Source organism: Ursus maritimus, unplaced genomic scaffold (assembly GCF_017311325.1).
Source record: "Ursus maritimus isolate PB19 unplaced genomic scaffold, ASM1731132v1 scaffold_2, whole genome shotgun sequence".
NCBI lineage: Eukaryota > Metazoa > Chordata > Mammalia > Carnivora > Ursidae > Ursus > Ursus maritimus.
In genome coordinates this window covers 36,128,572-36,155,617 of record NW_024424452.1, presented here as the reverse complement: position 1 = coordinate 36,155,617, position 27,046 = coordinate 36,128,572, and the positions used below count along the sequence as shown (strand labels likewise).

The following is a 27,046-nucleotide window of genomic DNA, read 5'->3' as shown; positions in this document are numbered from 1 at the left end:
CACCCGGGCGGCGCCGCAGGCGTCCACGGCCGCCAGCGCAGGAGCGCTCGTCCTGCCGCCCGCCTCGCCCGCACGTCCGCCGGGCCTCAATGGAGGCCTGCCCGCTCGTAAGATGGCGGCGGCGGCGTCGGGCAGCGTTGGCGGCGTCCCACGTGGGGGCCGGTGGCCAATGGGCTTCCGGCCTGCGCCGCCGGCCCGGCGCGGGAGGCGGAAGTGCCGCGGGCCGCCGCCTCCGTCCCGGCTGCGGCCCCTGCCGGTTACATAACTCGTTTCGGGCTCCGCGCGGCCCCTCTTCTCGGCTGCCTGCGACCCCAGGATGCTCTGAGCCCCACGACGGCGTCCGTTGCCGCCGGCTCCCGTCCGAGGTGAGGTTCCCCCGGCTCCGGCCTGCGGTGGGGCAGGGGTCATGAGGGAGGAGGCAGCCTTCCGGACCCGGGCCGGACCGGGAAGGCAGGGGCCCGAGTCGGCCGCTGCGGGGCGCAGGACGGCCGGGGCGCGAGCCATTGGGCATGTGCCCAGACGTGCCCGCGGGGTGACGAGGGGGCCGTGGAGCTCGCGCTGGCCGAGACTGAGGAGGGCCCGCGGTGCGTCCGCGGGGCGAGAACGGACGAGCCCCCCCCCGCCCCCCACCCCTTTGCTTGGGCGCCTCCCGGCCAGGCCCCAAGACGAGTTGGTCGGGAAATTTGGGATGAGCGGTCAGACTGCCCCTCGTTTCCTGCCGGGTCTCCCTCCTGCTGAAGGGCCTGGCCTTTTCACAGGTCAGCGGTTAGCCTGGCCCTGCCTTTGCTTTGGTACTTGTTGCGCGGATTGTAGTTATTTGCCGACTTGTTTGCTCTCCTGTGAACTCTTCAAAGCCGGGGGCTCTGTCTTCGTCGTCTCCGACTCTTCCGTCCTCAGCTGTACCTTTTGCTTTTAAGAAACGTCAATTCCTTACGTTTCTGGTAGTTTACAGACTGGCCACGCAGACCCTACGACAGCTCTGACCTCCTCCACCAGATCGGGCACTTCTGAAGGAAGCCCGGGAACCTGTAGCTCCTGTGGTGTGTCCCCGTGGGAGAGTTGTGAGGGAGGCTGTGGGCCTTCTCTGGACCACTGACAACACATATCTTTGTGCCCAGCGGGTGCCAGAGCCCACGACCTGGAGGTGCTCTGCAGTAAACGTGGGCATTGGCAGCTTCATTGATCTGTTTCACGCTGCCAAGTCCTGAGCTGTAAGATTTTGTTACTCAGTTGTCCTGATGGAAAAGGATAGCAGCCCCACACAGTAGCTCCCTACAGCGCCCGAGTGGTTGTTAATTGGAGTGTCAGAACTGGAGAGAACATTGCTGGTTGCGGAAGTGTTACCAGAGGACTTAAGGCAGAAAACCTCTAGTTAATGATTAACTGAGTGATCCAGGAAGGGTAGGTGACTCCAGGTCATCTACAGAAATACCACAATCCCTGTGACATCTTGTGATGTAGAGTAAGTGTGAGAAGTTATTTGTTTGGCCTGCGAGGTAGGAAGGAGGGGCGTCTTGAGCGTCATTGAATTAAAAGGGGTTGGAGCAAAAACAAATTCTCTGTCTCTCAGGAAAATCTCTGAATTGCCTTAAATTTGGAGAAGAAGGGAGTAAACGCTAGAAGAAACTCAGGAGTGGCTGAAATATATAAGCCCCCGTCATCTTTCCAAGTGGACAGATCAGTCATGGCAGTGCACATAGGTCTTCACTTAACCCCGTTTTAGGACTTTGTACCAGTCAGAATCAGTGTGCAGATCGACCCTGGAGAATGCAGTGTGCCTGAGCTCCTTCTCCTTTGGGCCACAGTTTGCTGCAATTCTATCTCACTGAGCTTGCAGACACGCTGGGATTCTATGAAGACAGTTAAAACCTGTACAAAACAAAGTTCAAGGCATGGTGTGGTGTTGACAGGCCTGAGTAAAAAATACAGGCATGTTTTTAAAAGGTCTGTGTGTATCTTTCACCTCTCTGTAACTTGCAGTGACTCTGTCATTTGTTTATTTTAACCACACCCACTCACAGACTTCAGATATGATTTGAAGTTGCTTAGCAACAGCATGCCTCAGTCTGGGATGGAAGAAAATTCCTGGATGTTAGGAGATTTGAGAGATAAAAGATACATTTACACCCGAACTGGGGTGATGCTGTCATTGCTGAATGGGCACTTGGCTCCAAGACTGTCTGAGCCTCAGTGTATGATTAGCAGCATTTTGGTTTCTACCAGCCTGAGGTGTGTTTAGACCAGATGGACACAGCATCCTTACACTGCAGCAGCCACAGGTAACACAGTGTAGAGAAGAATCCTCAGAGCTCTGAATTTAGGCTGGCACATGTCTTTGTACTGCTGAAATAGCCCAGAGGTCTCAGCTGTTGGTGACAGCTCTCCTACCTGAATAGAGAGCTGGCTGCCTATCAGGCAGTGTCTTCTCTTAAATGGTGGCTCCTCCGTGTCTAAGTTTTATCTCCATTATCTTCCTTCGACATCTCTTTCTGGAAAGAATCCACAAAGCCCTCATGGTTTCTCCATCTCTGTTCCTTGTTTGCAGAAAGCAAGCTTGGGGTATAGACTCCGTCAAAACTGTTCTTGCTTATGTCCGTGTGCATTGCTTTCAAGTAAATGCTGATCTGCAAAATAATGCTGGATCTCGTGGGTCTCTTATTGGCCAAGTTCAAATACTGATTTTTTTTTTCCCCCAGCAAATATTTTTTTTTTTTTAAAGATTTTATTTATTTATTTGACAGAGATAGAGACAGCCAGCGAGAGAGGGAACACAAGCAGGGGGAGTGGGAGAGGAAGAAGCAGGCTCATAGCGGAAGAGCCTGATGTGGGGCTCGATCCCACAACGCCAGGATCACGCCCTGAGCCGAAGGCAGACGCTTAACCGCTGTGCCACCCAGGCGCCCCCCCCCCCAGCAAATATTTGTGTCTTTGATAATATCAAGATCAGGCCTTCTTCCCTAAATCCTTCTTTCTTAGCATGACTTCTGATAGGAGCTAGCTGGCAGCCCAGTTCTGGGTTAGCTGAAGTCCTTACACCACTGATTAAAGAGAGACCCATGCACTGGAAAACCCAGTGAGCAAATAGTAGGTTAGTATTCCGCTGTGAATCTTAAGGCATTTGCTCAGTGCTCGTGGAATGATAGGAAGGAGGTCTGAACAGGGACCCGGGGCTTTCTGCTGGAAGTGGTTTGGGGTCCAGGTCAACAGTTGAACCAGTGCTCCCTGGAGCCTGAGTGCCCCACTGTGGAGGCCAGCATGCATGTGACAGTCAGCCAAGGTGGCCACAGCACTGAGCTAAGCTAGATGGTCAGGTAGAGAAGGAGTAACACCAAATGAGGGCTGGTCCCTTGTTTGTCCTGTCAACATCTCAGACTCCCCATCTCTTCACCTGAGATCAGCTTCCTGCTCAGGCAGGGCCCATGTGGCAGGAAGGGGACGAAAGTACCTATGAATGTAATAGTGTAGAGATTTTTAAATGTCTCTTCAGATTGTAAGAATGATTACCCATTTTGCCTCCAGATGGACTCTTAGTGCCAACTTTTACCCCATGGCCTTGGAATAGCATGGCATTTTGTGTACTGATTTAAGAAGTAAACCTTCTAAAGACAGATTGGCAGTCGTAAAGAAGCAAAGAGGAGATGGTTGTGGAAGGGGACATAGAACAACTGTCTGAGAATGTCTTTGTTCCCTTTGCTTCCGCAGGAACACCAGAAAAACATAGTTTGTCACCTTTAACAAACTGCATTAAACAAAAATTCTTACAGTTCTATTTTTTGTTGAATAGTTACTGTTAAAAATCAAGTTGTGTTCCTCTTTTTTATTTCCTGAATTCCTGAAATATGATCTGTTTGGGCAGCAATGTATTGAAATTTGAGCCCATCTTAAAGATGACCGAGAAGAGAGCAGTTTCATTATATAAAACAACCTGTGAGTAATTGTCCCTTAGGTACTGAAAAGAATTCTTATCTGGAAAATGTTGATGCAACAATATTTACACCTTTTCTATAGTGTTCATGGGAGTGCTAATGGGTACTTGCTTCAATTTTCTTTCTCTTTGAAACCCCTACTTCTCTCTTTAAACTCTTCTGAAGGGCTTGCTAGTTCAGAGAGTCACTGCTCTTTCTAGTCTTAGTTTCAGATTACTTTGTTTCTCCTCTGGCCTCCCATTTTTAACACCTTTATTGAAGTATGCCTACAGAAAAAAGTATGCTGCTTGACAAATGGTCATGGCATGAGAGTACCTGTATACCCACCACCCCAAAAAACCCTTCAGCCCCTTACCAGCCAAGCCCTCTCCTATTTAAAAACAACAACAACAACAAATCATTAAGATTTTTATTTATTTGAGAGAGAGCTGAGTGAGAGAGAGAGAGAGAGCAGGAGCGGGGATGAAGGGACAGAGGGAGAAGGAGAAGCAGGCTCCCTGCTCATCCAGCTGGGCTGGATCCCAGGACCCTGGGATCATGACCTGAGCCAAGAGCAGATGCTTAACCGGCTGAGCCACCCAGGCGCCCCCAAAAATCATTTTCTTGTAGGAAACACCAGAAACAGTAACAGGCATTTTACTGGGGATGGGGTAAATAGGGGAACCTTAGTTTTGCTTTGTATTGCATATGACTTATTTTACTGGGAACATGTGTTCATAGTAAAACAGAAAAGTTTACAAGAGCATTTCCCTCCTTCAAGAAGAGGGAAGTGTTTTTATCTTATTTTAATTTAAAGTAATCTCTGCACATCACATGGGGCTCACGACCTGGAGATGAAGAATTGCAGCTCTTCGGACTGAGCCAGCCAGCCGCCTCGGGAATGTTTTTTTTTTTAACTTTTTTTTAAATGGGCATCTAAAACTTGTAAATATTTTAAATTGGCTTTTATAAAGCCACTTAAATTGTTGTTTAATCATTACATGGGAACCCTTTACAATATGTTTACAAGTCTGTTTAGCGTCCTTATCCACAAATACCTCCTTTTTGCTTCATTACAACTTTGAGTCTGTGTTTAGAACATTTATTTCTGATGTCCATGCACAAAATGCCACACTATTCCAGGGGTCTGGGATTTAAAAGTTAGCACTCTGAGAGACTATTTTGGGACAAAATGGGTGACCATTCTACTTATAATTTGAAGAGACACTGTAAAACTTCCACGTTGTTACTAATTAAAAACAGCCCATGAGATAATTTTCATAAAAATGTATTCATAATTTTCTCATACCACCCGAAAGCCTTGTTTTTTTCCTGAAAACAAAAAACAAAACTGAAATAATACAGAAATGAGTGATGAACACAGACATCTGCTGTAATTCCAGAGGCAAATGCTGACAGGAGGTTGAATTACTTTTTAAAAATAATAAGTTTAACCTCATGATCAAGTGTTAATTTATACCAAATTTGACCTACTTTCATAATTAACATCTCATCTGAAGGATCTTAAACGCAAAACCAGAGAAGTAGAGATGACAAACCCATCGAACAACAAAACCCAGCTGAGATGGACATGGAAGAAAGGCGGGGAGGCCTGGCCTGCTGGGGGCAGTGGGGTGGGGGGGCAGTGTCTCTGAAACCCAACTCCCCTGTTGCTTTACTTTTTCCTTTCAAAGTGAGTAGCTGCCTGGTCCCCGTCACTCACTACCCCCAGCAGTGCTGAGGGCTGCTCGCAGCTGCCGGAGTTCTCTGTGACACACACTCCTGGCTGAGTTTGAGCTCTAGACAGGGTACAGTCTCGGCTGGTAGTCAGGACTGCAGATTATTACATATGTTTTTATTCCCACCTCCTAAAAATCTGATTATTTATGGGTGGTTTTGTTGTTAAACCAAACTAGTTGACCACTCACTGGATCTGAACTGGGAGCTACATTTTGGGTGCACCTTGTGAGGTAGCCTCCTACCAAGATCCCAGCTTAGAAAGCGGAGGGGCAAACAGGCTTCTTCACCAAGCTGTCCTCGGGCCCGTCGGGCCCACGCCCTTGTGGTCTCCAGGCCCTGTGCTCTGTGTCTTTCAGCACTACGGTGCGAGCTGGCAGCGGAGGCTCATCTACACCCTCATGTTCTATTCTGGGAAGGTGAAACACTCTGGAACTTTCCGGCAAGGGGACCATGGGGTTTGCTCACGGCTCCACATCTCTGGCCCTCGGTTCCAATGTCCCCTTTTTCTCTCAGCTCGTATCCTTGTCTAATCTTCCTGTTTGTCCTTGTCTCACCCCAGACCTGGGCTTTCCTTCTCCATTTCTGACACTGGCCAACTAAGGCCACAAAAGGCAAAGAGCCCTTCGGCTGCCTGCCCACAATCCAGTCCTCTGACTGTGTGGAAATTCGCTGGCCCTGACGCTGTGATGAGGGTCCTGAGAGCAACCAGAGGATTCTGTGTGTGTTGACCAGTGTTAGTGCAGGTGCCTTCCCAAGCGTTGGGGGTTGGCAGGTGGCACACATGCACAGTGGTCTCAGCATATGCCCTCCGCATCTGGTCATTTTACCTTGGATGTGCGGTAAAACAAAATGGAAAAACAAATTTAAAACAAAATAAGATCTATGTCATCTTGAGGCACAATGTAAAGCTTAAGAGCTGAGCTCCAAAATGCAATGTCCTCCTTGTACTGCACAGAGGCCTTTGTCTTTGCCTTCTCACCCTCGAGAACCTGAAGGAGGACCCAATTGTCAAGTGCAGGTACCCCAAGTTCGCCGGCCCCTGGCAGGGAACTTGGCACCTGACTAGTGTTTACCATGCAGCCAAGTGCTCAGATCTGAAGCAGAGCCATATGTTTGACGACCATCAAAGGAGATACAGCACATCACTGTCACCCTAGCAGGCTGCCTTCTGCCCTTTCACAGTGTCCCCCACCACATCTACTTTCTGATTTCTGTCACTTTTGATTGTTTTAGCCAGTTTTAGAATGTCCTACAAATGGAATCCTCCAGTAATATCAATTTGTGTTTGAAGAGACTCGTATGTGAGAATTACAGGCTCCCCTCAGAGCATGATGAGGTAGGTTTTAAGAGGAAGGCTGTTTGGAGCCAGAGTGCTGGGTGCTTGCTTCTTGTCATCTTGTAAATTATTCATGTTGCTCCTACACTGAGGTTTTAGAAGGAGCCCAGGCTGCTGTGGAGACGCTCGCTCCCCCACGAGCAGCTGCCCGTGTGAACAGCTGAGCTGTGAAGAGGGCTCCCTGTGTCCCTCAGTCTCCTTTGAGCCCTATAGCCTTTTTTACTGCTGTGCAAGGCAGGCTTTTGTATGCATCCTGCCTTAGTTTTCCTTTTGTTCCCCATCCATCCTAAAGGCAAGAGCTTAGAGCTCATTACTGTTGGATTTTTCGAGCTGATAAACCTGGCGTCTGCAGAATGGCACATTCCTGAGAGCCCTGTGTCTAGTGCTTGGGCCGTGGGCGAGTATGTGCTGATCTTCCCTTGAGCCTCACCTGAGAAGAAGCCTGGAGTTTGGGGAAAGACTAGGGTGGTACTTCATCATGAGTGAAGGGAGCTGAGGTTTCGAGAAAGGGAAGGACTCAGTTGTGAGCTTGAGAGGGTTTGGGCAGGAAATTCCTGAGGGAAGCTGCCTGCTTCCCAGGAGGGGAAGCTGGTGGTGCCTTGTTGTGGGTGTGCTGGAGCAGAAGTTGGGCTGAGGATGGGCACAGGGGATAAAGCAGGAAGGTGGTGGCACATGGGGCGTTGCACGTAGTTGCGTGGAAGGGAAACAGGTGGCGGGAAGGCCTGTCCAAGAGGGGGTACAGAGTACCCAGAGGAGTGGGTGTGTGGGCAGGAGGAGATGTGGCGCTGGGCCAGCAATTGGGGTGGCCCTTTGGAAGAGGCCATCTCATTTCATCTCTCAGCGATAGAAGAAAGAAGAAGCACATACAGGCAGATGTCTCAGTGGTCACAGTGACCCCAGCATCCTTGCAGGTTCTGAGAGCACGTGGAAGACATAGCACCCAGAGTCTAAGTGGAGGGTGGCTAACCTCGGCAAAGAGAAAGGACCCTTTGAACCAATGGGAGTGAAAGAAGAAAAGGAAGGAAGGTTCTAGGAATGATAGAGGGTGCAGTGTGGTCATGGCTGGACTGAATACCAGATGTCCTATGAGGGCGAGGGAAGAGGCCAGAGCACCTCCTAAGACATTAAGAAGATGGAGTGATTTTTAAAAGTTGAATGTGACTTGTGTGAGACCAAGAAACAATGCCTTTGAGGAAGGAAGAGGCCCTGTGGACCTGGGGTATCAGGGCACAAGGGGAGGGGTGTCCAGGAATAGGGTAATTCAATCTCCTTACTTGGGGTGGGAGTGGAGTGCCCTGTGGGCCTCATGACAGTGCTGGGAAACCCCTCCAGAAAGTGGAATGATTCCATTCTCAGCCCCCAGCACTTGGCAATGGAAGGGAGACGGAAAGTGTTCCTGAGGATGCTGGGGACATTTTGGTAGCTTTTCCTCCATTTCACTCTGTCCCTCTGGCTGAGCACGTGGAGGCAGTGCCCAGATGTCCAGACATGACCCCTTCCCGCCACCTGGGAATCCTCAGGGAAAAGTGGCCTTTCGTACAGGGACCAGGGGGTCATTTCAGCACAGAAGGAAGACAAGGTTTGCAGACAGCCTCCTGAGGATGAGGTTGGGGAAGGAGAAAGGGTAGAGCAGATGAGCAGGCAGGCCCTTCATTTGCATCTTGGAGAATCTGGTTTCTGTCCTTCCGGGAAGTGCTTCACTCAACCACCTCCCCACCCAGAGTTCGTGGGCAGGATGCAGACCCAGGAAACCCTGGGCAAGAATTCTCACAGAAGCATGAACCTTTGTAGCTTCACGTTTTAACTTTGAAGTCTAAGTGAATTTCGGGTTCCCTGTACAACATGCCCCTACTGTTGTAGTGTAGATGTGTCTGTGTCTTTGTAGGAAAATGTCCTGAAAGGTGGCCTGCGTGTCTGAGACTTGAGTGCTAGCGCTCAAGGGCTCAGAACTGAGGCTGGGGCTGAAGCGGCGGGGAGGGGACGGCTGTGCTCTGGCTTCACCCGCTGGCTCCTGTTCTCTAGTGAATCATCAGAATCCTTGTCCCATAAGCCCTAAGAGTAGCCCGTAGCAATAGGAGACTGGCACGTGGTAGAAGGTTCTAGATGGGTAAGTGGGGATTCCTACAGGTGCCAGAGGTGGGTCCCCTGGCCTGCTCCCTGTGACCCAGCTGCTTGCCACACCAGCATCTCTTGTGTCCTGCCACCCTCTCTGTAAACTTGGCCTCTGACACCGGTGCTTCCCATGGGACCCGCGCCAGGCTCTCCCTTTCCCTGCCTTCCTGTCCTTTCTCCGCCCGCTGTCAGCTGGGCTGTGACAGACTCGGCGCTATAAATGCTGCATTTTTCCCTTAGTTAAAAGTGACTTGTTTCTATTTTTAAATCAAGGGTTTTGAAAACATGGAAGTACTTTTAATAGGGATGTGAGAATCCACAAATAGCTGTGCCTCTTGGAGCCCAGTGTTTTTCTTGAAAGTCAAACAGGATCCTGTCCCTTTGGTCAAGAGCCTTGTCCCAAGGATACTAGGGAAAAATTTATAAATCCTTGGACATGAGACGCTCATTTATTATAGATCTCTCCCTTTGCTATCGGCTCAACGTAGAAGATTTTTAAAAAAATCTTTTAAAAGCAACTTTATCGAGTTTAGTATACATACGACAAAATGCACCCAGTGAGCTTTAACATGTGTGTATATGTGTGTGTCCGTGTGTGTAACCATCTACATAGAGAACATCCCATCCCTTCAGGAAGTGCCCCCCCCCCCCAGCCCTTGCTCCCCGGCTGCTCGGATCCCCTGGTCGGTCTGTGACCATCCAGACCCTGACTGCTGGCTGATGTTGCCAGGTGCCTATGCTCGTTCTGTCCCCTGTGCTGGAGGGTCTGCTGCGAGCACGCTGACGGTGTCCTGTCCTGCGCCTCCTTTCTGCCGGAGCTCAGAGCACATTCGCTGTTTATCAGGAGCACAGTAGGGCACAGCCAGTGAGACACCTGGAGCTCTGCCGAGCTCAGCGAGGGCAGGCAGTCATGGCACCCCATTTCTCGGGCTGGCTCGAGCCCATCTTGCAGCAGATGAACAGTCTAGCGAGCTGTTCCTGGAAAGAGGAGGATGTGGAGTTTCCTGGCACAGGTCAAACATCGGAGCCGAAAGTTGATTTCGGATTCATCTGGTGATTTGCGGTTTGTGTTGATCTCTTGGCGGAGGCTGGGGGGAGTCTGAGCGTGATCTTCCCTTTCTCAAAGGCATTTTAAATTGCTACCCTGTGAAAACTCAGTAGACAGCGCAGACATTCTTGGCTAAGACTTGATAACTTCCTCTGATCACTTCTTACACAGCGACAGATTTTTTCCTTTGAGTATGAAATAATTAAAATTGGTCCAAATCTGGAGTAAGCTACCAGGTGGCCCTTGGTGGACTGACGGTTCTTCTTCTCTCTGTGTCTCCTGCCAGGCTCCCTGATCTTCAGCCTTGTCTTCCCAGGGATCTCCCCACCCCACTCTGGCCCTATTGGGGGTGGCACAGATGCATGTGCGTGCATGTCCCCACACCCCAGGTGGCAGGGTCCAGGCCAGCCGCCCATGGGCACCAGCCTGGGTCCCTGTAGTTAATTGGCAAGCTACAAAGCTTCTGACTCTTTCTGGAATCTGCTGTGACTGACTGTCTTCAAAAATAACTTTTTTCATCCATTTGTTTACCAAAGAACAATCACTCTAAGGATTTGTTTTTAACAGCTTTATTGAGATATCCACATGCTGTACAATGCACCCGTACAGAGAGTACTACTCAGCATTTTTAGTGTATTCACAGAGCTGTGCATCCATCACCACATTCAGTTTCAGGACATTTTTACCAGTCCAAAAGAAGCCCCCCCCCATAGCCCCCCCCCTATCCTGCCAGCCTCCAGCAACCACTCGCTTACTGTCTCTCTGGATTTGCCTGTTCTAGACATTTCATGTAACTAGAATCATAAGATATGTGGCTTTTTGTGTCTGGCTTCTTTCACTCGACATCACATTTTCAGCATTCATCTCCGTCGTAGCAGGTATAGGTTTAAATGCCCGCTGTAGTGTATTGGTTCGGTCGTCCATTGACAGTCCATCGTGGACTCCCACTCCACTCCCTCCCTCGCTCCGCTTAGAAGTGGGATCGTGTCCTTGCTGGGATGTTGAGGGTTTTTGTAGATGATCCTGTTGGGCCACATGGACTGGCAGGTGGTGATGTGTTTTGGCTTGTCCACCAGGATTTTCCCTGAAGATGGTTGCAACAGGGAGGGGAGGACCCCCTTGTCCCTGGAGCCTTCTCTGTAAAGACTGCACTGAGGGACAGGGCTTGGCCTTGGATGCTGTGGGGTTGTTGACTTTGACCCAGAGGCTCCAGGTTTTGGCAGGGACTTCCTGCACTTGCCAGTTTTTTTGGCCCTGGAGGGAAGAGGAGGGGGGAGGGCGTCGCCAGCTCCTAAAACAGTGCCCTGTGTCCTGTCGCTCCTTAAAACATCTGTGGAGTTTGAGATTTGGTTCACTTGGGTCCTGAGCAGTATTCCCAGAACCCATAACCCTCTGAACCAGGCGCCTGACCCACCCGAGACGGAGAGCGCAGATTCGTGAACCAGCTGTGGTTTGCCGAGAACTCACTCTTCCAGTGAGGAGGTGTGCAGAGGCCGTGGTGGCTGCTGCAGCGTGTGGCGCTGCTTTCTAGAGCTCAGGGTGCAGGACTCCAGAGACGTTTAAATCAGTCACTTGGCCAACCTGCCATCTGTACCCGAAACTCAGCCTCTGGAAAAGTGGTTGGTGGTTTTGGTTGGTGGTTGGTTGGCTGGTTTTTAATTGGGAACATTTTCTCTTTTTTTCTTTTCTTTTCTTTTCTTTTTTCTTTTTCTTTTTTTTTTTTTAGAGAAATGCACTTTATTTTTTTAAGATTTTATTTGAGAGAGAGAGAGCGCGAGCACGAGCTGGGGGAGGGGCTGAGGGAGAAGCAGACTCCTCACTGAGCAGGAAGCTCGATGGGGAGCTCCATCCTGATGAGGAGCTCCATCCCCGGACTCTGCGATCATGACCTAAGCCGAAGGCAGGCACTTAGCCGACCGAGCCACCCAGGTGCCCCGGGAATATTTTCAAACACCCATTTGGCATACCTATCATCCAGTTCAACAGTTATTAACGTTTAGGCCTTTTTGCTCCAACTAAATTAAGTTACAGAATATTCTGTCACTTTGCCTCTACATATCCAGTGTACATCTCTTAAAGAGTATGGACATTTTTTTGCATAACCGCAATGCTGTTCTCATATCTTACAAGATTAATGAAACCTGTGGTTGTTGCTTTTAGCAATTCTTTGTGCGTGTGTTGTGCCAGAGAACTGTTTTTTTTTTGTTTGTTTGTTTGTTTGTTTAAAGATTTTATTTATTTATTCGACAGAGATAGAGACAGCCAGCGAGAGAGGGAACACAAGCAGGGGGAGTGGGAGAGGAAGAAGCAGGCTCATAGCGGAGGAGCCTGATGTGGGGCTCGATCCCATAATGCCGGGATCATGCCCTGAGCCTAAGGCAGACGCTTAACTGCTGTGCCACCCAGGCGCCCCCAGAGAACTGTTTTTTAAAGTGTCACAGGTATCTCTCTCTGTCTCTCAAATAAAGAAATAAAATCTTTTTTAAAAGGTGCGGGGGGGGGAGCGCCTGAGTGGCTCAGTCAGTTAAGCGTCTGCCTTTGACTCAGGTCATGATCTCAGGGTCCTGGGAGCGAGGCCCATGTAGGGCTCCTTGTTCAACAGGGAGTTTGCTGCTCCCTCTTCCTCTTCCCCTCCCCCTGCTTGTATGCTCTCTCTCTCTCTCTCTCTCTCTCAAATAAATAAAATTAAAAAATAAAAATAAAATAATGACGTGTCAGAGGTAAACTTTGGATTCAGAACCCAGCTAAGGGGACTGGGGGCAGGCTTCCTTCCAGTTTAGGTGAGCCTGAACTGGCTGGGTGCCTCCAACACTAAACAGCAGATGAGAACCACCTAAGTTAGGAGTTGGAGGAAAACTACTTAGGATGTCAATGTTAAAGGTCAAGGGAATGTCCCAGGACTGGCCAGACCATGCCAGTCACCAGTTGGTGGGCACCAACAGCCCACGTTGATGGGCACTTCCTCTTCAGTTCCCAACCCTTTGCAATCGGCAACTCATTCCAGCCTCAACACTGCCCTGTGGGGCCTGACCCTCTCTGTTTTAGAGGGGACTCAGAGACTGGCTAGCGATGGGTGAGCCAGAGGCAAGGCCAGGCTCAGTGTCTCAATCCATCCCTTTTGTGGAAGAAGGGATGGTTACCCTCGCTTTGGGGGTTGTGTGGAAACCTCCAGGGGAGCAGCACTTTATACCTGAATGTGAAGAGCCAGGGTCCATCTTGCTCTTGGTCGAACCCCTCTAACCCGTACATTCATGTTCTTGGCTCCAGATGACCGGGAACCACATCCTATCCAGTGACCACTAGGTTATGTTTTGGACAGAGGTGACTGATAAAACTCAGAACTTGCCATTTTTGGTTGACCAGTCCCATTTCCCAAGAGGTGGCTGGCCACCTGAGAGGCATGAGGTCCCTAAGATCACCCCAGAATGTTCTGGGCCACAGGCCACATCCTGGATAGCAACAGGGACGTGGGCTGGAGTGGGCAGCCGTAGGTGGGGGTGCTGAGGCCTGGCATGGCCCCGCTGTTCAGGAATCAAATAGTGGAGCTGTTGTTGACCCCGGGGATCAGGCTGGATGGGGTCTTGTTTTTGAACGTGCGTCTCAAGAAAGAAGGAGGCACGCACGGGAAGGTCAGATTTGCCTAGACTGAGGTTAGTTTCTGTTGTTTGGTTGGTGTTTTGGTTTTGTTTTGTGTTTGAAACTAAGAAGTCAAACAAATACAGCCCAGCAGCTGGGGCCTGCCCTATCCCAGCAGGCCTCTCACTTTAACTTTTGTGATGGCTGTGTCCCTTGTTTAGTCAACACAGCTGGCTGTCTCTGCCCTGCCCAGAAAGAGGCTTTTGTCTGGGTCAGCTTAGCTTTCTGGAGTTCCATCAAGATCTTGTATCCAGAGATGAGCTCTGTCCCCTTCTAAGTGGAAGGTCTCGGGCAGGGTTCCTTTCTACGGAGGCGATGGTACCTCAGCTACTGCCAGACCCTGGGCCTGTGGGGGCCCACGAGGCCTCAAGCAGGAGCAACCACTTGTCCTGATGAACATCCCATTCCGTCCCCCTCAGAGCCCCGGGGGAGGGCACCTTGCGCTGTGGGGAGGGCCATAGGAGGGGTTCCCACCTTGCAGACCCCACATAGGCAGTGCGCAGGCACTTGGGTGAAAACATGGAGGGAGGGGGAGAAATCAGGTCCCCACTCATTTCAGCTGTTGAGCCAGTGCTGTGCAGAGGGACGTGTCAAGGTGGCATGGTCCCCACCCCTGGGAGTTTGGTGTGTGCTGGAAAGACAGAACCCAGTGTGGCCCCAGAGCCACAGAGCTGCAGTACGTCCACTCCTCCTGCCCTCAGCCAGCCCTCAGCTGGCCCTTGGCCCGACTGCTCAGCAGCACGTGGTCCTTGGGGCTGTCAGCCCATGACCGGCCCTCAGAGGAACCCTTCTTGCTGTGTAGAGCCTGCTGGGGTTGTGTCTAGGGCTTAGGCGCTGAGCAGCTGCCCTCCTGTCCCGGTGGTCAAGCCTCAGGGTGGATTTCAGCCCCTGGCAGCTGGCACATTAGGACATGTCCTTTCCGGAGACCCTCCTGGAAACGCCTGAAGTGTCACAGGAACCAGGCACTAACAATGCCAGGGCAGTCAGAGCAGGTGACCTTGAAGGATTGTCACAGGCACTTACTTGGGCTGGGTGAGTGGTCAGGGCTGAACATCTGGGTCCCTGAGACCTTTGGGCGTCACTGGGACTGTCTCGGTGCACACTCACAGAACCGGTTTCTAGAGTAAGCTCAGTTAGTAGGTGATGACCAGCCTCTCTGGGGTCCCGCCACCCCCAACATTTGTTATGAAAAAGTTCAAACACGCGGAGAAGTTGAATGTGTGGGCAGTAAGTTCCTGTATTGTGTCTTATCTGCCTCATGGATCCCATGGCGAATAGCACTGTGTCGTGTTTGGTTCCTAAGTAGTTGGAATCTCTTCAGCCGGTTAAAGTTAGTTTCAGACCTCACGGTGCCTCACTCCCAAGACTTCTACGTAGTTACACACTTCCTTGTCCAATACCATCAGTAACAGCTTCATAACATCATCGGTCCAGCCTGTGTTTACATTTCCCCAGAAGTCTATTTTGACTTGTTCTTTTTCCCAGTGGGGGTATACACATCATATTCGGTGGTAGGTCTCCTCGCCTCTTTTAGTTTGCTTTTTGCTTTTTTTTTTTTTCTTTTTTTTAATGACCTTGGTCTTTTGAAGAGATCAGCCCAGTTGTCTTGTAGAATGCCCTACATTCTGTGTTTGAAGCCTGTGTGCAGTTAGGCCTGGAGGCTCAGTGGGGTCCAGGCCCAGGATTTTAGGTGGAAGCCAGAGTGATTAGCATTGTTCACATTGTGCTTAGAGGTTGGGCTCGAGGGGCTGCTGGACCTGAGTTGCCAGGCTCGGCTTTCTGGAAGTCAGTAAATCCTGGGGGTGCAGGTGCTTTGTCGGAGCCCAGCCTTTCCACTTGCATTCCTTTAACTGAAACAAAGAGGCTGCTCCAGCAGGAGCCTGGACTGAACAGACTCTCCTTATTTAGAAGAGTTGTTAGCAGGGTGCCCGCCCGGCTCTCAATCTCAGGGTCATGAGTTCAAGCCGCATGTTGGATGTGGAGATTGCTGAAAGAAAAATAAGAATGCAGGATCCTTTATTAAATAAATAAATAAATGAATAAATGAAATAATAATATGTTTTAAAATAAGAAAGTTATTAGCAACTCATGACCCTTGATTGGAACTTTGGTGTGTCTCATAGTCTCTCTTCCTGCCCATGAGTCTGTCTGCTGGGTGGGGGAGGAGAAGCAGCCGAGTCAGCTAGCACCGCTTCTGCTGAAATCCAGCCCAACCATGGCCCCTCCACCAGGCTGCCCCAGAGGGAACCCAGGTCGGGATGTGGGGTGGAGTGTGGGGGGGTGCTCTCTGCAGCAGCAGAGAAACAGCAGCGCAAGGGAGATGGGAGACGCGAGACCAGCCGGGGAGGAGCCAGGCTCGGGTGGGGCACCCCCTTTCCTCGGCTGCAGTGTGGTGGTGACTCTGCCACCTGTGCTTGGGGCTGTTGTGAGAGAGAGACACGGCCCATGCAGTTACTGAGGAGACGTCTGTCCATGGGGGACAATACTAGCTTCCCTGTCTTGCCCGCCTCGCAGGTTAGCATGAGGAGGAGGAAGAAGTAGCGTGAGGTGACAGTGCCCGTTCGGTGGGCTGGTGAGGGGGCGCGGCCACCCTCCTGACGCCGCCTCCCTCTCTGCAGGTGTGAATGACAGAGGTGGTGCCATCCAGCGCCCTCAGCGAGGTCAGCCTGCGCCTCCTCTGCCACGATGACATAGACACCGTGAAGCATCTGTGCGGCGACTGGTTCCCCATCGAGTAAGTTGAGCAGCGGCCACTGTCCCCATTTATAGCTTGGAGGGGTGGAGGGCGGGTGGGAGGAACACGCACATAAGCTCAGGTGCCAGAGCCAGAAGACTTGCTGTGACAGCCAGCGCGGCCTGGAGGTGCTGTGGTGGCCCAGGATCACCTTGCCTGTTATTGGACCTGAGGCCTCAGGCCCTGACTGCCGTCAGCCTCTTTCCACCTCACCGCATCCCTCGTGCACGAGTTCCCCAGAAGGCCTTTCCTGAGAATCTGTAGCTGAAAAGATGTGCAGTGCAGTGCTGTTGATAATTCAGAAAGTTGAGAAGCAGCTTAAGTAATGTAGCAGTGAGGACTTGGTTCCATACACTGGGGTACGTGCCTGCAAGTGCTCGCTATTCAGCCAGGGGGGTCGAAGTCTGTGGGAGAGGTGTATTTGTTGATAAGGATTTTTTACATGAGATAGGAAGTGGAAAAAGACTAGAAAACAGTGCGTATCCCAGTCTTGCTTTTATTTTAGAACATGTACAAGATAAAAGCTTGTGGGGTTATGTACCGTGTAGCAGGATGTTTTCAGTAGTTTGAGGCGGGCAGATTATCAGCGGCTACAGTTTTGTCTGTCTTGCTTCCGTAATAGGCACATACAGCTTTTGTAGTGGGGAAAATAGGTGCAGACTTATTTTACAAACTGGCAGTTACAAGATCAAGAAGTACTCGGGGTGTAACGTACACCATGCCGCCAAGAGTGAGCACTGCTGTAGAGGTTATATGTAGGAAGCTGTTCAGACAGTAAATCCTGAGTTCTCATCACAAGAATTTATTATTTAAAAAGAACACAAAAAAAAACCTTGTTAAAAATGAACTAGATCCTGCCAAGCATCGTATTTCCATGAGTCCTGGCCTGAGACTGGTGGTTTAACCTGTTGCAGGCAGGGAGGGAGGGGACAGGCGAGCCTCACGGCTCTGGTGGGATGTGAGTCGCCTCAGCCTCTTGGGGATGTGGGCCAGCAGCGGCTTTACGGGTCACAGAGGGGCCCTGCTTCCACCAGCAGTCCTGCCGCCGCTGCCAAGTAGCCCAGTATGTGCTCGGATCAGACCCCGCCGAGGGCGCCTGTGCCTGGTAGAGCCACACAGGGCTGTAGACTCTGCCTCTCCTCGCAGCTTCCTGCACCTGAGGCCTCAGGTTCCAAAGACAGAGTGAACTGCAGTCCCGTGGGCTCTGTGGTGGCAGCTTCATGTCCCGACTGCTGTGCCAGCCGAGCCCTCTGGTGTAGTGTGAGGAGAACTAGGGAGGGAGTGCGGGTGATGCTCAGGCCCTGAGCATCTGTGGGTGGTCAGTGGCCTCTGTGGAGCAGAGCCACGTAGGGGACCTGTCTGCCATGTCACTGAGAGGATATGGTGCCTCCCCCAGCTCAACAAAGGCATCTCAGGCTAACCTGTTAGGTCTACCTCAAGCTAAAAAAACAAATCCACACACCCCTAGGCCCCGAGTGCCCCTGCCCTCCTGACCATGTCTCCTGGCTGTGGCTGAGTCTGCCTTTTCGTTACCGTCCAGGGGCTTTGTACTTACCATTCTCTCCCTGCTCCCCTGGGGGGGGGGGGTCTTGGCGAACAGCCCCTAGCCACCCTGGCTACACTCTGCCCTTGAAGGTTTGTCCCCATCCCTGCCCAGGGAGGTGCAGTGAACTCAAATGCCACTCAGCTGTGAACTTAGCTCTCCCCACCCCCCAGTCTTCAAAAGGATTCACAGAATTCTTGGAAATCACCCAGATGTCTGTGGGCCATCAAGGGCCATCAGTCTTAACTCATCCAGCTGTCCCTTCACATCCTGCTCTCGTAGAGAGAATGTCCTCAGAGGTTTTTTTACTCTCATCTCTCATGTAATGATAGTAAAATCATTTTTCCCGGGGCGCCTGGGTAGCGCAGTCGTTAAAGTGTCTGCCTTCGGCTCAGGGCGTGATCCCGGCGTACCGGGATCAAGTCCCACATCAGGCTCCTCCACTATGAGCCTGCTTCTTCCTCTCCCACTCCCCCTGCTGTGTTCCCTCTCTCGCTGGCTGTCTCTCTGTCACATAAATAAATAAAATCTTAAAAAAAAAAAAAATCATTTTTCCCATCAGAAATTCCCAGTCCCATCTAGGGGTGCCTGGGTGGCTCAGTCAGTTAAGTGTCCAACTCTTGGTTTCAGCTCAGGTCATGATCTCGGGGTCGTGAGATCAAGCCCTATGTTGGGCTCTGCACTCGCCCTAGAATCTGCTTGAGTTTCTCCCTCTCCTTCTGCCCCTCCCCCCTCTAAAATAAATAAATAAACCTTTAAAAAGGAAACACACATTTTTAAGAAATTCCCAGTCTCGTCTAGACAGATTACTGCTTTAAGAAAACCCTTTGGTGAGTCTGAGTGGTGGACAGACTCCTTATCAGCCATGGACCAGTGGGCAGAGTGTGGTTCCATTGTGTGAAGCCTGACATTAGCAGGGCTTGACCTCTGTGGGTTCACCTCAGTTTGTTCTCCTCAGGTACCCAGACTCATGGTATCGTGATATCACCTCCAACAAGAAGTTCTTTTCCCTCGCCGCAACCTACAGGGGCGCCATCGTGGGAATGATAGTAGCCGAAATAAAAAGTAGGACCAAGATACACAAGGAAGTAAGTACGTGTGGCGAGGAGTTGGTGGTCCTTGTCGCTGCACGGTCCTGCAAAGGCTTGTGACCAAATCACGCTGCTGCTCTCTTCTCTGGCCCTTTCTTCTAGGAGCCCAGACCGATTAGGGGACTCATATCCAGTTGGTTTCTTTCTGGGTATAGGTGATTCAGTGAGACATGCATTGAACAAGAGACCTAGCTGCAGGCTTCATAATGACTGTTATTTCAAAGTAGGGAGGAGTGTAAATGATACACTGAGAACCCCCAAAGTTGTCAGGGGCTCTGGGAAGATCAGTGGTTTGTAGAAACTGCTCATAGTGCTGTGGTTGGTTGAAGGACATGCTGGGTTGCAGGTAGAAGTTAGTGAAGATAGAGTTATAATTTCTTTTCACCCAGTTTCACAGACCTCTCCGAGATCTATGTAGGAACTCCCAAGAGTCTGTGGGCCTCATGTCAGCAAGCTCTGCTCTGAGTGTAGAATAAGATGCGAGGTCATAGCCACAGACAACATTGTTCCACGTGGTTCTGGGTCAAGATTCTGCCTAGTAATTTTGGTCATCTTCACAACTGAGTAGTGTTTGTCACGTGGGTGTTTACTCCAAGGACAGGAAAAAACCCACTGACAGCTAGCAGCTGGTTCTGACTGTTCAGCTTCAGGTTATTTCTTTGAAATAACAAGGAGGACATCTCCCTTTGAAAGACCAGACCCACTCAAGTACACCCCATTTTGCCCGTAATTAGATTCTGGCGAAGGTAGTTTCCTTTCAGAGTGACTTTCTGTCCCAGCTTCCTCCTGAGCTTTTTTCTTCCACTTCGTCCGCACCATGGTCAGATTCAGGAGCCTCCCAGGCTGGAATTCCATCTCCAGAACCAGGAGGCAGGCGAGGGGTGGCGCGGCACGGCGCTCTGCCTGACGTGGGCAGCACAGGGCGGTGGAGGGGCTGCTTGGGCCCCCACTCCCGTGACTCAGAGACCGCTTGGGGGCAGCGTAGGATCCTTGAAGCAAACCTTTTCAAACTTCATCTCGTCCTGAGTGTCCAGTACGTGTCCCATGGCACAGTCGCTTCCCCGTTACCGCTCTGCCTTCACCCCTTGTCAGGTCACCACACATCTAAAGAGGAGCGACATTCTGTGTGTCCTTAGTTTAGCTGTTTGTGCCACAAGGACCTGCACCCTGTTGTTTCCGTGTGGGTGTGCGTGTGTGGGGGGATGACTCTCCATTATCCTTTGCTCTGTCCACTCCCACCTCAGCCCCCCCACCCACGTGTCATAGTTGAGTCAGTGGGTAAGATGTGCCCTGTGTAGGTACCAGGTGCTTCAACCATTAACTGGCCTTTATGTCTGACTTTTTCTTCAGGATGGAGATATTCTAGCCTCCAGTTTCTCTGTTGACACGCAGGTTGCGTACATTCTAAGTCTGGGAGTAGTGAAGGAGTTCAGGAAGCACGGCATAGGTAAGGGGCACCGAGCTCGTGGGGTTTGGCAGATGTGCTCCAGCCACCATGTCCAGTCATTTCCCACGTGCTGATGACCAGCCCATAAATGTCCCTCATCCCCCTGTCCTGCGGGGATGTTCAGCCTCCCACCCCTCCCAGAGGTCTCCCTGCCCCACCTCCACTCCGTTGGCCTTCAACCTGTGCCCTTTGCACCTTTCGTCAGGTCTCTGGGCAATGTCCTTGTTCCCAAATCTGACTTGATCAGATTCATAACGCTCCCAGATGTCCTCGTCAGGGAATGGGCACCTCTTACCACACCTGCCACCACACACATGGCTTATATTTGGTCACAAGATGTTCTTGATTAAGAGTAGAAAACATAATTGAAAAACGGTCCCAGGGACGACTGGGTGGCTCAGTCGGGTAAGTGTCTGCCTTTGGCTCAGGTCATGATCCCAGGGATCAAGTCCCACCTTGGGCTACTTGCTCAGCGAGGGGCCTGCTTCTCCCTCTGCCTGCCTTCCCCCCTGCTTGTGCTCTCTCTCTCTCTCTGACAAATAAATAAATGAAATTTAAAAAAAGAAAAAGAAAAATAGTCCCAGCTGCCATTTATCACATGTTTGTTGCATGCAGGGAGCTGTGCCCAGGCCTTTCTCCAAATTCCCCCCCACTCCGCCACACAGGCAGCAGTCTTCCTGTGTGACCCAGGCCTGTCTGTTCTACCTTTTCCCGGGCTCACATTTGCTCTTTCTGCTGTGTGAAAGGTTAGTGAGTCTCCACCACAGGCCCAGCCCCTGCGAGGGAACTACCTGGTCCCCATCTGTGGTTCCAGACGCCCGATGGTGTGCAGCAGATGAGCTCCACCTGGCCGTGGGATTTTTAGGGGCTTTGACAGGGCGGTTATGGGAGTTCCATCTTTGATACAATGGCAGGGAGATCTGTAGGGATCTCTGGCAAGGTCACGTCCCTGTCTGCTTCATGCTCCCTGCCTGCCCTGCTGTGTGTGACTGTCACCCCTTCTCCTGCAGGTTCTCTTTTACTTGAGAGTTTAAAGGATCACATATCAACCACTGCCCAGGACCACTGCAAAGCCATCTACCTGCACGTCCTCACCACCAACAACACAGCAATAAACTTCTACGAAAACAGAGACTTTAAGCAACATCACTATCTTCCCTATTACTACTCCATCCGAGGGGTCCTCAAAGATGGCTTCACCTATGTTCTCTACATCAACGGCGGCCACCCTCCCTGGACAATCCTATATCCTTTACTTCTGAGGGGTGAGGGATGAGGCTTCCCAACCACAAGGGTGACTCGCAGGGGCAGGGCCCATGCGCCAGATGGAGCCACGTAGCCTTCACATGATTCACGAGGCCAAGCTCACTGGACACGTTTTTCCTGACCAGATGGTGTTGTGGGTAGATGTGGTTGTACTCAGTGTTCCTCAGACTTCAGCTGGCATGAGGTGTGAGTTTTAACCCTCTTGGCCAATGATCCACCCATCCAGCAAATACTGATTGAGACCCTCCTGTTCTAGGTGCACAGGAGAGACAACTGCGAACCAAACAGATGGGTCCCCTGCCCTCAGAGGGTCTTGTGCCGGCTGGGGAGAAGACACACAAGGGGAGCAAAAAGAATTGCTGGCTGTTTGGAGCGCTTGGGTTCAGACCTCCCTTCCCTGAGGACTGTGTGCCCAGAGCTGTGTCCCTCCCCTGCTCCCTCCTCTTTAACCCTCTCTGGGCTGGGACAGGAAGAAGGGAGGCCAGGAGACTTCCTGATAGAGGGTGTGGCCCCTGACACTCTGTGAGAAAGAGCGAGCAGGGAGTGAACTGAGTGAGGCTAGGATTTAGCCACATCACAGGGGAGTAAACAGGAGGGAGAAGTGTGCCCCAAAACCCTACAGGCCTTCCAGTCCCTGTGAAGATGGGACCCCCTCCTTGTCACGGGGACAAGGCCCTGCCGTCCTAATGACTGAGTAAGGGAGGGAACTGGGAACACTTGCTCTTCCAGCAGACCTGTCACCCTGGCCCCCAGCCCCTGTCCATCAGCTTTGGTCCAGGTGTCCATGTGCCTGAGGCCTCGCCCAGAAGTTCCTCTTGCACCGTGTGCCGTTATTTTGCAAAGTGGACGCCCCTCTGGCTAACGAGGCTTCTCGGCACTCCACAGAGGCTTAGCAGGCTTTGGGTCTCCTTCAGAAATGGTGTGGCATCTGCACGCAGTCCTGCAGATGACCGTGTGGGCCCCTGCTGACAGTGCCATCCAGGGGTGCGTGGGCAGGCGAGGCAAGTCGGAGTCTTCCTTAACGGAGCCCCACGGACTACATTCAGCACTTGGGCTCCGCACTAGCAAACCTGAGCCCCTGCTCCATCCCGCACAGGATCTACCGCCAGGCCCACAGCCTGCTCTGCAGCTTCCTGCCGTGGTCCGGCATTGCCACCAAGGGTGGCATTGAGTATAGTCGGACCATGTGACACCAGCTTGGCAGCTGCCGTCAGGCCCCACCCTTCAGCACCCCGCAGTACCCGCCTTCCTGGCCATCTGACTTCTGTCATCTGCAAAGGAGCTGGTGGCCCCTTGCTGGGCCCATCGGCCTGCCCCAGCTGCAGGCCCGGTGCTACGCGGGCTCGGAGCAGAGCGTCGCGGGGCACACCTGGTCTCTGACAGGTATGCTGGGGCAGGTGGTGTGGGGAAGAGGGGAGCAGAGCCCAATGGGATGATGGTACCAGGAAAAGAAGACTGTGGCACATTCAGCCATGAAAACAGAAGGGCCTGAATGGGCACTTGCTGTGCAGGGGTGTTGGGAAGTAGTGCCAAGAGCTGAGGTAGCCTGACTGACTTTCAGAAACTTTAGGAAGGAAAACAGAGTCCTTGAGCCCTTGGCCACGCTTCTGTCTTTTCACTTCCTGAACTACATTTTAAAAAAGGATGCATTCACATGGTTCAGAAATTGAGAAGGTACCAAAAGATCAACCCCCAACCATTCAGCTGCCCTCCTGAGAGGCTTCTGGTGCTTCTGTGTCGTGGCCGAGCTCCCAGGTCCGCTCTGACAGCAGCAGCTTGGGACACGTGCCTGGTAGACTAGAGCTTTGCTCAGATGCAGCCACTTACGAGTGTCATGAGTGCCACAGGGAGCTGATCTCTCAGACCTCCGAGCCGCAGGGGGTCATGGGGACTGCAAGGCCCACCCCCTAGTGCACGAACACAGCCCAGAGCAGTTTAGTGGTGGGGGTAACTCACGCAGCCATACTCCATGACCACCTGGGCTGGAATCCCTCCATCTGTGCTTTGATTTCTGTGGGGACTGGGAGGGACTCTGGGCCTGGAGGGCTTGTGCTCCAGGCTAGGTTGTGCAGGCTAGCGCAGGACATCTCCCTGGGGGCCTTCACCCCTGCTCCCCTCTTCTTTCCCGCAGGCTCTTCCAGCCCTCCTTCCTTTTCTGGTAACCTCCGGAAACCGCCGCCTTGGCCTGCGCCCTGGTCCCTGCCTTCATGAGCGTGTGCACCAGCCCCACTGGCCGGCAGGGGTGTGGCGGCATTCACTGTGGTCTGTTTCTTCCTCTGCCCCCTTCCCCTGACTGCCCGTTCCTTCTAGCTCTTTCCTCCAAACCCGGAATGAACTTTTGCTGGAAGGGAGGAACCCAAGTGTTATGAACAGACCTGACACTAAAGACAGAGGAGCCTCAGAACAACGGGGGTGGGGGGGGGGTAAAGGGAATGCCAGATCCTTGTCCAAAACCAGCCCACAGAAGCCTGGGGTGTGGGGAGCAGCCCCTGCCTCTCTGTGAGGGGCTGTCACATGGTGGGCAGACCCCGGAGGCTTTTCACCCAAGCACAAAGCTCTGGGGCCTAGACCGTGACATGGGCAGTCAAGTCCTCCAGTGGCCTCCTGCTGAGGGCTTCATGCTGTCCTGGAGAGCACGAAACTGCCCATCAGATGGCAGATGTTGGCTCAGCTGAGCTGCCCTCTGGAGCTGGACTGAGAACAGGTGCCAGTGAGGTTTCCGGGGGCCCCCTCCCCAGCCGCCCAAGTCCATGAGCTACAGCTCCAAGATGCAGACAGGAGGAAGCTGAGAGTGCTCTTGATCGAGTGGGGCCTGGCTTTTGGGGCGGGGAGAGGGGAGCTGTCGCGTGCCTTGCAGCCACTCAATCCCCAAAGGCAGAGACAGGAGAGGCTGTCAGTGCCAGGGAGTGTGCGTGCGAGCATCACCGTGCAAACATCACTCGCTTCTGGCGTCACCCTCACCCCCATTCCCCAAAGCTGCTTGCTGCCTGCCCTGCCCTCCGGAGTAGAGGGGGTTGGCAGAGTCATGCCCAGTGTTGCTGCAGTGTCTCGGAGCCATGGCCATGGTGCGCCAGCCTGAGAGCAGGAGGAGAAGGGGGAGCAACCGGGCAGGGGCCCGGAGTGACTGCCATGCTTCCCTCCCTCAGAACTGCACAGCCTGGGGCTGCCTCCACCCTCGGGGTGGGAGAAAGGTGTTCTTGAGAGGAGGGCGAGCTGGCCCTGAGAAGCACTTTTCCTCCTTCGACCACCTCCTGACTGGTGGTGCCTCTCGGGGAGAGGTCCGTTTCTTGCTGACCTGTCCCCACTCTGCACTGACCTTGGCATCATGCTGAGGCCCAGCTTGGTGTTCTATCTCATCTGAATCAACGGTGATTGTGTGATTTTTATTTCTGCCCCAAGGGGTAAGGAAGAGTCTTCTGGAAGGTTTTGCTTGGACATTCATAATCGAGCTCAGAGGCCTCGCCCTGCCCCTCTCTCCCTGCCCCCAATCACTGCAGTGTCCAGCCCCGTGTTGAACAGATTGTAGTGTTTTGTCCCATTACAAATAAACAGACTTTAATTGGTCACATCTTGTCTTTCCAGTGCCAGCCCGCCACACTTTGGGCCCCACCCCTGTGGACTTAGCCCCCAAGCTGAGGGCAGCTCAGGAACTGCTTGTCTGCCGTCAAGTTCCAAGGATGGCTTCCAGTGAAAGGGCCAATTGTTTTGTGTAATTTGCCAAAGAATGCGGTCATGGGGAAGAGGTTCTAAAGCTGAGCAGCACAAGCAGGTTCTGAGATGGGAGGTCCTTAGCAGCTGCCTGCTGCTCAGGGTCTCTTGGCAGCTCTTGGCCTTAGCTGAGGCCTGGTTCCGTCAGGAGGCACTGTCCTGGCTTAGAGAAGGTTCCATAGAGGACTCAACACAGTTGTCAGGTGGGGGCTCTGGACCGCAGCATGGGAGCCCAAGGCAGGGCGCCAGTGTGTCCCAGCCCATGGCTGGGCCAAGCCCGGGACCAGGTGCTTCCACCAACCTGTCCTTGGAGCTTCTGGCCACTCTGGGGGAAGGGGGTCATGTTTGTCACTCCATTGGGCAGATGAGGAAAACTAGTTCAGGCACTGTGAGTTACCCCACAGCTGTTCAGCATGTGAATGGTGGCCAGAGAACCCAGCCCAGGTCTGGACCCCTCCAAAGTCCGTGTGTGCCGCTCTCCAAGGGTCGGACATCATCCAGACAGCCCTCCCTGGGGGACAGGGCCTGAGGCACCTGCAGAGCTGGGTGTGTGGGAGCCCTGGGGGTGGGGGTGGGGGTGATACTCCCACAGGGAGCACCGAGCAGCATCCCTGGTGCTGGCAAATGACACTCAGGTTACTTAGGCTGGAACATCTGTTTTCACTGTGCCGATGGGTCAGCTTCAGGAGTAAGTAGCTGACTCCCTGGGGCCCTTGCCCAGTTGTGTGGCTGAGTATCAGCTTGCGTCTGGGAGGATGGGGGTTCTGGTTGAGCCTTGCCCCGAACACAGCTGTGCCTTCCTGGGCTGGCCTCCCCACAGCGGGCCTCAAGGACACAGTGTCGCAAGGGCTGAAACTGACCCCTGGTGGCCTGGTGCAGTACCCTCCGGCTATTGAGAGGGTGTGGTTGGGGGGTGCCCCAGGGTGGTCAGTGCACATTTGCACGAGTGTCTGCTTGTCTGGGATGTTCCTTCACATCAGCTCCCAGTCCCCAGGACGCTAGGACTGCGGCTTCACTCTCAGCCTCTTCTGAGTGTTTTTCAAGAAAGTCTTGGAAGGTTGAGGGGGAAACTGTTTAGAGGTCAGCCTAGAGAGTTTTCTTTGGATCCAGCCTGTCTGCTGCAGCAAATGTCTCTCCCAGGGAAGAGCTGGGACTGAGGGATCCACTCCAAGAGGGCCCAGAGCTTGGCTGTGGCTGCGCCTGTGGTTCCCTCCATGTGGCCTCCCCTGGACTGGCTTGGTTTCCCATGATGTGGGTCTGGCCTCCCCCAGCGCACACACTGGAAGCTGCCAGGCGTCCTTCAGGCCAGAAGTGACACCATGTCACTTCCCCCACATCTTATGGTCAAGCAAGACCCTGAGCCAGTCCCAATTCAAGGTAGGGGGAGGAGAACTACACGAGCCAGAATACTGGGACGCATGCATTGGAGGCCACCACAGTGGCTGCTGACCACAGCCTCGGTATCCTGAGATCTGGACTC

At 52.5% G+C, this 27,046-nt stretch overlaps 1 protein-coding gene across 4 annotated transcripts; it reads left to right on the top strand.

Moving 5' to 3' along the window:
• Window positions 1-175: 175 nt before the first annotated feature.
• Window positions 176-25,424, top strand: NAA60 (N-alpha-acetyltransferase 60, NatF catalytic subunit). Of its 4 annotated transcripts, none has more exons than XM_040635429.1 (7): window positions 229-365; window positions 16,396-16,511; window positions 19,013-19,142; window positions 20,496-20,592; window positions 21,603-21,837; window positions 22,892-23,241; window positions 23,990-25,424. In XM_040635429.1, exons 2-6 carry the CDS (start codon window positions 16,402-16,404, stop codon window positions 23,046-23,048), a joined length of 729 nt encoding a protein of 242 aa, XP_040491363.1. In that variant the 5' UTR covers window positions 229-365; window positions 16,396-16,401; the 3' UTR covers window positions 23,049-23,241; window positions 23,990-25,424. The 4 variants fall into 4 exon arrangements, with proteins under 4 accessions (XP_040491366.1, XP_040491363.1, XP_040491365.1 ...); XM_040635431.1 differs by having other exon boundaries at window positions 232-365; window positions 16,292-16,511; XM_040635430.1 differs by lacking the exon at window positions 229-365 and adding an exon at window positions 16,142-16,291.
• Window positions 25,425-27,046: the final 1,622 nt, after the last annotated feature.